Raw genomic sequence first — 15394 nt, 5'->3', positions numbered from 1 at the left:
ACTAGGGAAACATATTCTGAGTAATAAAGACTTAATTCAGAGTTATTTGGTTAGGGTTAGGGTTAGAGCGTTAGGGTTATAATAAGGCCATGCCGAATAAGGCATTAATACGTACTTAATATAGACTAGTTAAGAGCCAATATGTTACTAATTTGCGTGTTAATAAGCAACTGATTAATGGGGACTATGTTCCCCATACTAAAGTGTAACCATGTTTTGTTTACTGGTGCACAAAATGAACCGTGCATGAACATCACCTTGTTCAAACGACAAAACCAACACAGTGCATAAACTGGAAACAAATTACACACCTGCAAATCAGTCAGCTGTTGCCGTATCCGTAATACGGCGAAAGGGAGAAGTTTGTATTTACACGATGAGTCGGGGGTGTTTTGACCTCCGCCGAACCCCTGAGGTCGACTCACCGAACCCCTAGGGCAGGGGTAGGGAACCTATGGCTCTAGAGCCAGATGTGGCTCTTTTGATGACTGCATCTGGCTCTCAGATTAATCTTAGCTAACATTGCTTAACACAATAAGTAATGAATAATTCCACTGGTAATCAGTGTTAAAAATAACATTCAAAATATAAAAAATTCTCATGCATTTTTATCCATCCATCCGTTTTTCTACCTAACCTGTTCAAGAAGCCAAGAATGGTAAGAAGTATTTTATTCATTATTAGTTAGCTTCAGAATAAAAATGTTATTGAAAAGAATAACAGACGTGTTATACCCTAATGTTGGTTTTACATAAAAATGCACACATTCAGTGTCAAAAAAAAAATCATATGGCTCTCACGGAAATACATTTCAAAATGTTTGGCTTCCATGGCTCTCTCAGCCAAAAAGGTTCCCGACCCTTGCCCTAGGGTTAAGAACCACTGCACTAGCCTAACGTCATAAAATCAGCTTATCTTATCTACATAAGGGAAGGGATTCATATGGCCCCATTCCTAGGTAACTCTCGCAATGGGTTAATCATTTTACAATTCAGTCTGGTGAAAATGATGAAAAGCGCCACTCTACATCGCAACTGAAGCTGTGGTCAAAGTTGGACTCGCCACAAAACACTCTTTAAGATAGTCAACACTTTACTGCAAGCTGACGGCTAAAGTGGATTGTGCACCCCCCATCCAATGTGTCACAAGTTTGATAATGATCATTACCTGGTGTAAGGAGAATAACCGACATAGTGATGAGGGAGCAGACCACCAGGATGACCAGCAGGGCGATGGCAATGCCTTTCCAGTTCCTCTGAGGCGGACTCACCCCACCAAGATCCTACAGAAAGAAATTAAGTTCAATCAAAGGCAGGGACAAAATTTCAGAAGAACAGCAAACAACACACATTTTCTATCAGTCACAAACCATAACGTATTGTTTTTTTTATAATGGACTCTTGAAGTGAACACGTGAAGAAGTAGTTAAGGCAATGTGTGTAAAAATTGAGTGAGAAAGCTGAAGAGTTGAAGCTGAACTAACATATTGTCTGCAAAATGTGGAACTAAAAAAGTGGATTCGTAAGACGTGCATATGCGATATCCGAGTGTTTTGGAATGTTTCAATGGGTGGAAAAATTACTTTTACTTTCCCTGGAAATCTGTGAAAAACAGGAATCTTCAGAATGTCAAAAATAGATGTTAGGGTTTAGGGGTTGAAAAGACTAGACGACAAGTCGACTTTAGATGCCCACAATGACGTTTTGAGCCTGATGTCGACTAGTCGCTGGCAACGTGATTTTGTCAGAACAACCAGGTGAGAAAGTTGGTGCAATTATGCAGAAAACCAGCAGTGGTATTTCAATCGTGTGGAAATGTTTTACCTAAGATAGGCCGGTAGCAAAATATGCATGTCTGTCCTCAACAATACAACAAAAGTAAAAATGCTTTATCGACCTACTAGAAAAGTCACTAGATAACGCTAACTATAGAATGGCCTAACTACTCGTGGCAGCGGCCATTCAGCGACTTCACCAAACATACTTCTGTGACAGAGAAAAGAAGGCAGAAAATCACCATTTGCTTGAAAATGTCAAAGACATTCGACTTTTATCTGCAGTAAGTGGGGAAGAAATAAGCTTCCATGTTTTGAGCATGGCTACAAAGTCCCATTACACAGCACATTGTCGAACACGATTAAACATCTGCACTATAGCCTGCTTGAAAATAGCATGACGGAAATGCAGAGTGCATCCCCAACAATGGATCTGTACACCTTCTACCATGGACCTGTGTATAATCTGAACTACACGCTATGTCACGAAATGCATAAAAGCCAAACAACGCCTGCCTCCACTCTGGCAGACAAAAGCACACATCTTGCACTTGTCTTCCTCCTCCTTGGCAGCCACAGCGGTGACCATTCCTTGGACGACCTCCGCGCCAAAGCAGCAACGGCCGTGACTCTCGCCCACGGCCGTTCGTGGCAGAAGTGCAGTCTGGCAACCATGCATTGAGTCTTCCTTTCACCCTCCCTTGATTTTGGACTTCTTCTTTTACATCTGGGACTGCGTTAAACATCTGAAATCTGTTTTGTTGGGGAGGGGCTACTGTATTGATCTTTCATGACAGGTCAGACGTACAATATATTGTTTTTTTCTGTGTTAAAGGGGAAGTGCACTTTTTGGGAATTTTGCCTAGGGTTCACAATCATTATGAGAGACATTACGGCAAATGTATTTTATTTTTTAATGCATTCTAAATAGTAAATAAATGCCTATTTTGATCATTTTTAGCATATGTGGCGCTTTAAATAAAAAAACGCATCACGACGTTCGCTTTTTTTTAACTTTATCACTAGTCACTGCAGAGCCAACACACATAATACAACATCACTTACTGTATAAGATCTGATGTCATTAGGATGCCGACTGCCAGAATGTTCATATATTCCCATTTAGATGAAGAATGACACATAATTCTTGCGAGAAAAAAAAGGGGGGGTGGAACCAAGCACATTTTCGTGTCAATCTCGCCAATCCCGGGTCTAAATTGTCTGGCAAAGTGGACCAACTTGTCGAAATACGTTTTAGTCCTTCTACTATGCTGTGTATTTTTCGCTCATAATAACAATATCACTAATACTTGGTTATTATTAAAGTCTAGACAAGTAAATGGCGTACTGATGGTGGTTTTTGGATGGGTATTTTTGGGGTTTTATGGGCAGAAAAGACGACCTCCCATTTGTTCTGCTGTAAGCGGGCTTTTGTTTACGTTTTTTACAAATTAGAATGCATTAAACGATTTCTTTCTTAATGACTATGAACAATAGGCAAAATTCCCCAAAAGTTCAGTTCCCATTTAAGTGTTTTATTCTGTTTTAGTGTTCCATTCTTTTCCCCAATTCCTGGTGTGAGCACGATTAAGTGCACCTGCCTTTTATTTGTGATCAGGAGACTCACCTCCCTTTGATCACTAATCAAAAAGGTTTACAGTATATGCTACCCTCGCTTCTAAGACAAGGCGGAATTTGTTAAATTGTGTTGCTTGCTTCCGTACTGCATATTTACTGTGCACTTCTCTGTTGCGCTACTTGGACTACTAAATATATATATATATATATATATATATATATACAGTATATACATATATATATATATATATATATATATATGTATATATATATCTATATATATATATATATATATATATATATATATATATATATATACATATATATATATATATATATATATATATATATATATATATATATATATATATATATGTGTATATATATATATACATACATATATATATATATATTAGGGCTGGGCAACGATTAAAAATTTTAATCGAAGTTAATCGCACTATTTCTCCGATTAATCGTGATTAACTGCAGTGTATACGCAAAGCCCAATAATGAATTCAAAAGTAGTGTGTAATGCACCTTTATTGGAATATTCTCCCACATTAACAAAAGCGCCAAAACATTTGTTGTGCAAACACAATTTAAATCAGTCCCTGTTAAACAGTAGCAGTTCATCAGGGATCTTATGTTTAAAAAACCTAAATTATAGGTAGTGGGCTGTTTTAGGGAATTTTTGATCAAATTATCCGTAGTAGCAATATTTATAATGTTGTGTTTATTCTGCGTAGTGCACTTAAAATAATTATGACCATATCTAGGAATTGATAAGATGGGAATTTTCCGATTGTTTGCTTGGTGCTTTGATAAACTGAAGGCATATACATGGTACTATATTGTGATGTTATGAGCCAGGGAAAAAAAGAACTACCCTACCCAGCATGCAACAGGAGTGACGAGCAAGCGCGGTAGCCCGGTATAGGTTGTGTCGCCATGACGGCATCTTGTATGTTGTGATATGCACGCTCTGAAAGCAAACGTTAAGAACTCAGCCAACACTCCTCATCTGCATTATTCATAAATAGACAGACAACACATATACTCCGCTGCTTCACAGCCCGCTGGATGTAGCCGGCAAAGTATTCCCATGCTAGCTAGCCGGTCTAGCAAGCACGCGTCATTCAGTCCAAAACGGCCAAATCTATCCACATTCAGAATTGTCTGGCGGTCGTAAGTGATCCCGGAGTGACCACGCTGTAAGCAAGCTATGAAATTTGCAGAATTGTCCGGTATTTTTTCCAAATGTTCCATCTTTACCAAGAGCCCCTCGACGCCGAAGTACATCCGGGAGATGCCATCTTGTTAAGAAAAGGCGTTAACAGAATAAAAGCATGTAAACAACATACGCAAATGTGCGATAAAATAATTGTTGGCGTTAATAGATTGATGAGTTAACGCGTAATTAACGCATTAATTTGCCCACCCCTAATATATATATATATATATATATATATATATATATATATGTATATATATATATATATATATATATATATATATATATATATATACATATATATATTTATTTTTAAATGTATTGTTTTTTTACCGGCACGTCATCTCCTGTCGCTGCAGTGATGTGTAGCCATGACACTTGAAGGCTCAATGCCACTACTGTTTTTTTTTTTTTTTTATAATGTGAAATAGTTGACTATTGTTGTTAGGTATGCTCATATTTATTAGCACAATATTGTTTGTTTTTATGTCCTGGAAGATTATAGAACACTTCTGTTAGAATGTAGCGTTACTTCTTGGCAACTGATACTGCAGTTACGTGCAAAAAGATGCTGAAGAACAGTGATCTTAAATATTTGATGCATTAAACCTATTCGGGTGTTACCATTTACTGGTCAATTGTACGGAATATGTACTGGACTGTGCAATTCACTAATAAAAGTATCAATCAATCAAAAAAAAAAAAAACACTTTTTAATAAAGTTGTGAATTTAAAAGTACTTGGGTTCTTTTTTTTTCATTGTGGTATCAAATAATTCATGGGTATCGGTATGGACGACAGTTTAAGTCTAAATCCTGATAGTCCATAAGAGACCCATAAAACATCATAGTTAATGTTTAAAAGTTGCTCCTCACAACTACCAGAAGGAAATAAAGGAGTATTATTCGTGGTGCACACACCCAGTGGTTGTGTGTTGACCCTCGGAGACGCTGCCACATCTGAGGGCGATAAGGAACCCTGCAGGCACTTGCATTCAAGCGATCCATTGATCAAACTGACTGTTTGCTCTTTCTGATTGGCCAGGGAGTGTGTCGTGTGCGTGATATTATCTGCTGTGGTAACACCAAGTCGCTCGTTTGAAACCTTCCTCATATTAAAAAAACATGTATTTGCACGCTCTCTGGGTTCAATTACCTATAAACCTTGTGGATATGACACATCCTATTAATACACCTTGATTGGTCAGTAGGTGGTTTGGGTTTAATCTGCTCTGTGTGCTATTTTCTCGTAATCCAACTTCTTCCTGCATGCGTGTTAATTAAAAACTGATGTGTGTGCTAAGAGAACACAGCCTGTATCGTCAATGTACACAAGTGAATAGTTTAGTTGCTCAGACAATATTGTGTCTACACAAGTTTAGATTAGGGTAAGTTATTTCTTAATGTATCGTGTAACGAGGTTAACATTTAAGCTAACTTGTGCTAACTGGTCTGTGAGTTTATCAAAGTGTGGTTATCAATCAGGGTCTTTCAATCTAAATTTAAAACCGTAATACTTACTGCAGTTTATCATTAATACCGTTTACCATTATATCCCTAATCTGCTTTTACAAATTATTTAAGGGGTGAAGACTTCAAAAAAAACGATTCCTCGAGTAATTCAATTACAAAGAATGATCGATTAATGTGCTCTGCCTTAGATATTCATTTATTTACTGTTTGGCCACACTTACAGTTTTTAGTTTTGGTTTATTTTATTTCTACAATGTTCCACAGGTCCATAAAAAAAGAGATGTGTTCAGCAAATGGCCCTGGTGATATAAGTAAAGCAGTGGTTTTCAAAGTGTTACGGAAGAGTGTCTAAGAGCAGTGGTTTATTAGTACTTTTAAAAGTGATCAAAATTGGGTTGCACGCTTCTGGAGGTTTTGTGCACGCTATAGGAATGCACACTCCCTTGGCTTGTGGTGGCTTGTATTTGATGAGCGAATAAATGCATGGCGCATAATACACCTCTCTTTTACTTTTAATATGTACCTCTACTCGCTAAATATAGCACCAAAGTGGCTAGAGTGAATCACAGATCATTTCTGCTACATCGTCATTTCTCGCAAACCAGGTGTGAATGAGGTGTGTTGTGAAGCGCAGTTACGTCACACCTACAGTTATGCTACACTGAGACACTTTCATTACATTTTTTTGAATGAGCAAGGGCCAACCGGAAACCCCAAATCTGCATTCAATATAGACTTCTAGGAATAAGTGGAAACAATGTATATTTTTTCCAAGACAGCAAGCATTCTTCTTCAACACTGACTCATGGTTCACAAGTGAGGCAGCTTGCAGGGGGAAAAGTGTACCGACTAATGGGGGTGCAACAATTAGTCGACAAATGTTGACGACAAAAATTGTCGTCCATAATAGTTGTGTCGTCATCACTCGTATTTTTTTCCAGGAGGAAAGCGGTCTGTGACGCCACTAGCACGTAAACAACATGTAAAGTCAGACAACATTTCCTCTTATTCTTGTTGAAAACATGAATACCTTGCTCATTTTGCAAAGCTAACTTTGTGTTTCTGGCAGTACATCATTGATAAGCTCGCATTCAATGCAAAGGCACGATGTCAGACATCTGGAAGGAGGATGCGGTCCTAGCTTCCGTAAGATTGTTCGCTTGTCTTGTGCATTGCCAGCTGGCTAACAAGTGTGAGACAAAGCCATGTGAAAAATAGTTTTAACTATCATTTTAATCTAAGTCAGTCAGCCAAACTTTGTCTACATCAATTAAAGGACTTTTTAAAGCAGCGTCAATTTGCAATGCCAGTTGTGTTCTGAGCAAGATACTTCACCCTTGCTCCTGATGGGTGCTGGTTAGCACCTTGCATGACAGCTCCCTCCATCAGTGTGTGAATGTGTGTGTGAATGGGTAAATGTGGAAGTAGTGTCAAAGCGCTTTGAGTACCTTGAAGGTAGAAAACCGCTATAAAAGTACAACCCATTTATTTATTTATTTATCATTATTTTTTATCGGAGGCCATGTCACGATCCGCTATGTGGATCGTTTATTGTTTTGCCATTTACATGTTTTGATCATGTTTAGTTTTAGACTTGGCCGATTCCTGTGTTTGTGCACTTCCTCTTGTAGCTCGTTGCCATGGTTTCTTAATTGTCCCAGCTGCTATTCCTTTGTCGCACACATGATGGCAATTATTATTTGAGTATATAAGCCTGCGTTATTCCTTAGTTCGTCCTCGGCTCATTGTTTGCTTTTTGCAACACGTCACGGTTTGTATCAGGTGTCATAGATTATTTTGTGCTAAGTTCCGCCTTAGCTTCACGTGCGTTCGGCACATCGTTTAGTGTTACTTCTGTTTCCTGCTAAGTTTTAGCATTAGCTTTCCGTGCGTTGGCACACGCTTTGTTTTTCCCTTTTTGCACCAGTGTTCTTTTGTTTTATTATATTAAAATCCATTCTTACTTGCAATCCTGCAGACTGGTCGTGTGTGCATCCTTGAAGTGGCAACTCCGCGCAGCAGGTGCGCCACAACGCGTGACATGCCACATGGAGAAAAATCTACTCCCAAGCGGGCTGGACTGGTAAAATCACGGCACAATAACTTAAAAATAAGGACAACTTCAGATTGTTTTCTTTGTTTAAAAAAGAATAAGCACATTCTGAAAATGTACAAATCATTATGTTGTTCTGTTTTTTTTTTTACACTTACATGTTGCAGTAATAGTATTCTATCTTTATTTGTCGTTATTTATACTCTCTGATTAAATTATGTGATAATGTTCATCAGTCAACTCAATTGTGTCAATTTTCAATCTATCAACCTAAAAAAAAAATAGTAATAATAATTACAGGATGTTATTTGTGTAGTTTGCTCATTTTACTCGACTAGTGCACTAACATCCTGTGGTTTCTTTTTTTTTTTTTTTTTACATATGTAGCATGATGTACAAAGAATTGCCATTGCAGCATCTAGCGGACACATTTAGAAAAGCATTCAAAAATTTCGGCTCATTTTTATGCTCAGAAAACTCATCCCGTGGGCCGGATAAAACCTGTTCGGGTACGTTTGACAACCCTGCCGCAGAGGTGTCATAAGATTAAACATGCAATCTATTATATAGCCAACACTTTAAGAATTAATCAAATATATAATTTAGCACATTGAGTCCATTACATAGCTAAAACTGCCAAAATATAATTAGTCGGTAATATACCAGTGTTCCGCTTTTTACGAAATGCTTTTTTTTTTTTAAAGGAAGTTAGATTTGTTTTGTTGTTTGTTTTCTTTGCTGTTATTTTAACTGTTTTTTAGTACAAAAACAAGGTTAATAGTTTGATAAAGTTGAGGAATGCTCATCAAACACTTATTTGGAACATCCCACAGGTGAACAGGCCAATTGGGAACAGGTGGGTGCCCTGATTGGGTCTAAAAGCAGCTTCTATGAAATTCTCAGTCTTTCACCAACTAGGATGGGGCGAGGGTCCCCACTTTGTGAACAAATGCATAAGTAAATTGAACAGTTTAAGGACAACATTTATCAAAGAGCTTCTGCAATTAATTTAGGGATTTCACCATCTACGGTCTGAAATATCATCAAAAGATTCAGAGAATCTGGAGAAATCACTGCCCGTAAGCGGCAAGGCCGAAAACCAATATTGAATGCCCGTGACCTTCAATCCCTTAGGCGGTGCTGCATCAAAAACCAACATAAGTGGGCTCATGAATACTTCAGAAAACCGCTGTCAGTAACTACAGTTTGTTGCTATATCTGTAAGTGCAAGTTAAAACATTACTATGTAAAGTGAAAGCCGTTTATCAACAACACCTAGAAACGCCAACGTCTTCACTGGGCCCGAGCTCATTGAAGATGGACTGATGTAAAGTGGAAAAGTGTTCTGTGGTTTGGCGAGTCCACATTTCAAATTATTTTTGGAAACTGTGGACATTGTGTCCTTCGGACCAAAAAGGAGAATAACTATCCGGACTATTATAGGCGCAAAGTTCATAAGTCAGCGTGGCTTTGTAGTAAAAGATTGTAGGTACTAGACTGGCCTGCCTGCAGTCCAGATCTGTCTCCCATTGAAAATGTGTGGCGCAATATGTAGTGTAAAATACGACAACGGAGACCCCAGACTGTTGAACAATTTAAGCTGTACATAACGCAAGAATGGGAAAGAATTCCACTTGAAAAGCTACAAAAATTGTTCTTCTCAGTTCCCAAACATTTACTGAGTGTTGTTAAAAGGAAAGGCCATGTAACACTGTGGTAAAAATGCCCATTTACCAACCTTTTTGCAAAGTGTTGCTGCCATTAAATTCTAAGTTAACCTCTTAAGACCCAAGCTGTTTGTTTACATGCATTTTTTTTATCATTATTTCTCTTTGCTATTTAGGCCTATTGGACCCTAATTAAAATTAAAACTAAGAAACATCTTTTGATATGATGGACTTAGTCCATTGATTCATCCATTTCCTACCGCTTATTCCCTTTGGAGTCGCGGGGGGCGCTGGTGCCCAGCTCAGCGACAATCGGGCGAAAAGCGGGGTGCTATTTCTTATTTTTACACTTTTTTTTCCAAATTCCATTTTATGTTATACTCTTTTGACACCACCAGATGGCAGTGTAAGTGGCCACATAAGGGCCATAAGACCCCAATTCAGTAGTGTACACAATTTTGGAAATAAGAGCCAAAAGGTGCTGTCCACGCATGTGGCCAACTAAGCCTGTTAAAGATCATTTGCCCAAAAAATGTTTCTCAGTTCCAAAAATAAATATATTGTCTTTGCAGTGTATTCAGTTGAATACAAATTGAAATGAACTTGCAAATTATTGTATTCTGTTTTTATTTACGAGTTAAATAAGGTGCCAACTTCATTGGTTTTGGGTTTTGTAAGTATTTATGAATGGATTAGTCATCTTTGTTATTCGTAATTACATGCCTTAAATAACTAAAGCTGCATTTAAAAGTCGATGGAAAAGATTAGAGATTAGAGTCATTCAATGTGTGTAAGCTTTATTATCAGACTTGTCAAATAATCGCTAAGATAGTCATTGACGAATCTAATATCAAAGTAATCGTTACATGCAGCCCTAGTGACTATAAAAAGCAGAAATCGATGTATTTGTTTTGTGTTGATATCACCTTGGCATCAAAGTATTGATACTTTGAGCCGCTGTTTGCTGTACGTTGTATGTTGTATGCTGTCTGCTGTATGTTAGCAGCCCACAATGAGATCCCCAGGGAGTTCCTATAGACTCTGACTGCTATAAAAAACAGCAATTCCAGGAGAGATTTAAGTTGTTGATAAAAACAAGGTAATTTTGTCTGCATGTGCAGCAAATCCAAGTATTTAAGGCCAACAGCCTACTGAAGCGCTCAATGCTGGGGGACAACTGGGCAGAGGAGCGTTATAATTCACACTGAGGATGTGGAAATATTTGTTGGTCCTCTTTGGTCCACAATAAGTCGAGTCACAGAAAAGAGAAGGGTGTTTGATAGGCCTGGTTATGCTGTGTCCCACAAACAGAGTAGTAGGGGAGAAGAGTGGAGGCTTTAAGATAAGTGCTGGAAGGGCCACAGTCCCTGGGAATGGTGCCGTGTGATTCTGTTCAGGTGAATCGGCATCAACAGTGCCGGCAATACACCATCAGAATTCCGGTACACTGCATGCAAAATAAGATGCACGACGATAACTAAGATCAGATAATGGATTGTTTTTCCTATCATGAACTGACCCGGATTAATGGCAGACATCTTTAGATTTTATGTCTCCGTATAGAATAAACAACCAACCAACCAGATTGTTTTCCTGCTCTCCCCTTATCAGTTGTGAGTGTTGTGTAATTAAGACATGATGAAGAGCTTCTTTAACTCCGATCCCTAAAGGAGTCATTCTAACTGGCTCTCCCTTGAACAAATGCCTTCCAACTCAATCAATACAATCAATTATTCATTGCGCAAAGGAGGCAAAGGATGGTATGGATCAATACATGAATTCCAACAAGACATGACCATCATCTCAGTAGTGATAATTATTCAAGAAGTAGATTTATAACTTGTATCATGTCTTCTTGAAACATTAGTAAAAGATTATTGTGTGCAAATAAATAGTTTAAGTAAGGGTCTTTCTGTGAACAGTTTCAGCTGTTGCTTCAGTCTTTGTCAGAGCTGTCGCTGCTTTTTGGTGTCATGTAGAGCTGGATGTGATCGTGATTGGTGACCGTGATCTATTTCACTATTACAGTGATCAGCTGTAGGCATGTTAACACGATCAAACGTGGTGGAAATGTTTGCGACAACAGCTAATCAGAGTTGACCTTTCCCTGCTCCACATCTGTTTGTATAGTATCGCAGAAGTGGACAGAATGAGCAATCGTGGAGCAAGACAGGCAGCTGAGGGCCGATAGTTTGTGGAGCTGAAGTGATGTGGAAAAAAAAAAAGCTCATGTACAAGGTATGTACAGTAAAACTAAGCATGGGCCGGTTACCAGTTTTAAAGAACTGTATAACACAGTATGGAATAGTGACGGTTTTAAAACCCTACAATTTTCCTCAATATATGTTAACATACATTAAAAGTGAAAGTGAAAGTGAAAGGTTGCACGCGATTGCAGCGCTGTTATATCAGGACCGCTTCTGCTGCACACCGATCTGCAGGCTGTATGACAGTTGAAGGAAAATAGTCTCCTGAAGTTTCCCCACCTTTGAAATTACTAAATTGGCTGTTACCAGAGCTCCACATATACTGTTTTGTATATATGTATACATATATATGTTGGTAGAGCAGCCGTGCCAGCAACTTGAGGGTTGCGGGTTCGATCCCCGGTTCTGTCATCCTAGTAACTGCCGTTGTGTCCTTGGGCAAGACACTCTACCCACCTGCTCCCAGTGCCACCCACACTGGTTTGAATGTTAGAATTAGATATTGGGTTTCACTACGTAAAGTGCTTTGAGTCACTAGAGAAAAAGCGCTATATAGATATAATTCACTTCACTTCACATATATATATATATATATATATATATATATATATATATGTATATATATATATATATATATATATATATATATATATATATATTTATATATATATATATTTTTTTTTATATATATATATACATATATATATATCATATATATATGTATATATATATATACTGTATATGTATGTGTGTATAAATAGATATGAGTGTATATACTGTATATGTGTATATGTACAGTCAAATCTGTCTATAGTGACTACTCAAGGGACAAAAAACAAAGTGACTGCTATAGACACTGGAGATGCGCAGATAGGCAATTATATCATCCACCCAAACCAACATTTTATCAAAGCCACAACCGCCCGCCACCCGCCCATTGTTATATATCTAATATAGACGATGCAAGGCATTAATGAGGTTAGAAAGTGTAACTCCCTCCAAATAGCAAAGACACAATGGCTTTTTTGAACTGATTTATTTGAAGGCTTCCTTTCCCTTCAAATTCACCGTGAAAACTGTAATAAATAAAGCACGTTACAAACGTAAAAATAATAACATGCACAGCATGTGGATCAAACATTTTACCAAATAAAATACCAACAAATGACAAACAAATACCTCACTGGCCTGCATGCTTCTTTTAGGAAGAAATTGTGATCTTCTGGCTCTTATAGCCCAAACGCTTAAAGTCCTTGTGACACTTTAGTCTTTCGACCTTCTCATTACATAAAAAAAAATGTACTCATACGCGGAAGTATGGTCAACAGACCAAACGAGACACTTCAAAATAAAAGTATGCCCACATACTGTTTCAAAAAGTGCTGCTCGTTTTTCGTATGTGGGTAACAACATTTAACTATTTATAAATGGTTGATTTCTATAGGCTAGTAAGGTAAAGTGTTGTACCTGACAAGTTTGGGCTACCTTGGTTCTGCAGCCTTCATCAGAGGTGTCACGTGATGTTAGCGGGACGTTGTCTGTGACTTGTTATATGGATTGTACCATCAAGTGTTGTCAGGTACAACACTTTACCTACTAGCCAATAAAAATCCACCATTTATAAATACACGTCAGTAGGCTAAATGAACCTCTGCAACATAACATTTAACTATGTATAATGTAGCGGCTGGCTACGGGGTGTTAGCCAATTACTTTGGCTGGGGGGCAGGACTTTCGGGAGAGATAGGGAAGTGACGTTATCGACAGGAAGTGAGAGTTCGAGTTGTGACTGTCCCGGGAAAAGCGTTAGAGACATGAGAGCTGTTGTGTGGTTGTATTACATCTTGTGCAATAAAGACAAGACAAACGAAGAAGTTGTATGAGCCTACATTCCTGGGATTATTACAATATATATTTCCGAATTGGTTCAACCGCCACCCGCCCGAATCAATTTTTTCGTCATGTCACCCTCCCGACCCGCGGTTTATCCACGGACTCAACGGTTGTGACCGCAAACCGCGCATCGTTAATAGACACTAGTCGCCACTATACGCAGGTTGCCGTATATATATATATATATATATATACGTGTGCATGTATCCGTAATTATAGTAAACCGGTACTAAAATACAGTTTTGCAACAGTTTTAAGCCTGAATAGTGCTATTGAATTTGAGCCTGAATAGGATGCTGTTTTCCATTCATGCAAGAATTTTGGGGATTAGTCAACTAGCTTTGATGAAACTTGCCGAGTCCTAGCGCGGCTGCATGGTCTGACTGCCCGCAACCCCCCGGTTGGAGGGCAGCGTCCTCTCAATGGAAGCTTGTTAATTTAAAAGGCTAAAAATTATTTGTTTCCATTAGTGTCGTACTTGTGACGGTCTTCCTACCGTCCATGTGTGGGTTGTAGTGACGATGGATACAGGATGCATCAGAGCAGGTTTGACTTTCATTTATTATTTCAACATTTGATAAGTCTTGCCTGGTTGTCGCGGCACTTTGCAGTGCGCGGGCGTTTCCTGCTTCTGTCTGCGGTGCACCTTGCGGTGTCCAGGGTTTGCGTCTGTTGCGGGGTCGCATCGTCTCTCGGTCTGATCGCTTCTTCGTTGTTGTGGTCGGTCTCCTCCAGTGGGTTCCTTCTCCTACTCTCTCCTCTCTGTTCCTCCTTTCCCCTGTTTATGCTGGAGGAGCAGATGACGTGATTGCGCACAGCTGTGTGGTGTGCGCTGATTGTTGCTACCGTGCGGCTCCGAGTGGGCCACGCCTCCTCTCTCCGCCGCACGCCCCGCCCTCTCGCCTCCATCTCGGCTAGGGATGCTGCTTTCCTCCGCCCGCTGTCGGCTCGTCGGCCCCGTCTCTCGACATATCTCCACCGCCAGTTCGAAGCCGGCCTTCAGTCCGGCTGAGCTTACTCCCCCCCACCCTTTTCTTCAAGGAGCGGGAAAAAAAACTGCTGCGGCCCTCTGACTTCTTTGCCTTTATCTTCCCGAACTTCAATTTTTTTGCCTTTCTCCTTGTCCTCTTCAAGTTTTTCCTTGTTTCCTTCGTCATCATCATCATCACCACCACGTTCCTTTTCATCATCATCATGCTCCTCTTCATCGTCATCATCACCATGGTCTTCTTCATCATCACCATGGTCTTCCTTGTCATAATCATCAGTATGCTCCTCTTTATCATCATCACCATCAACCGGGTCTTCCTCATCATCATCATCATCACCCTGCTGTTCCTTTTTTCTTTATCTTGACCGGGAAATTTGGACCTTTCGACCCCCCCATCGCGGGGCAAGATGACAGCGGGGCGCTGAAGTGGGTCTCGTGGTCGTCTTCAGTGTTGCCTCCCTCTCTTTGACTTTTCCCTTGTCTTTATCATTTCCTTGAATTCTTTCAGGCACTTTTTCCCTCTCAATT

General features: G+C 39.2%; 1 protein-coding gene across 2 annotated transcripts in view; it reads right to left on the bottom strand.

Annotated features, from left to right (window-relative positions):
- The window catches only part of LOC133564381 (inactive dipeptidyl peptidase 10-like), a 326503-nt gene that overhangs the window by 142299 nt on the left and 168810 nt on the right, over window positions 1–15394 (bottom strand). For both annotated transcript variants that reach the window (XM_061918637.1, XM_061918636.1), the window contains exon 2: window positions 1168–1282. In XM_061918637.1, the coding sequence (XP_061774621.1) occupies window positions 1168–1282 (115 nt within the window). The remainder of the gene's footprint in view (window positions 1–1167; window positions 1283–15394) is intronic.

Source organism: Nerophis ophidion, linkage group LG13, assembly GCF_033978795.1.
Source record: "Nerophis ophidion isolate RoL-2023_Sa linkage group LG13, RoL_Noph_v1.0, whole genome shotgun sequence".
Taxonomy (NCBI): domain Eukaryota; kingdom Metazoa; phylum Chordata; class Actinopteri; order Syngnathiformes; family Syngnathidae; genus Nerophis; species Nerophis ophidion.
The sequence above is the reverse complement of the archived record's forward strand: the minus strand, read 5'-3'. Positions and strand labels throughout refer to the sequence as shown.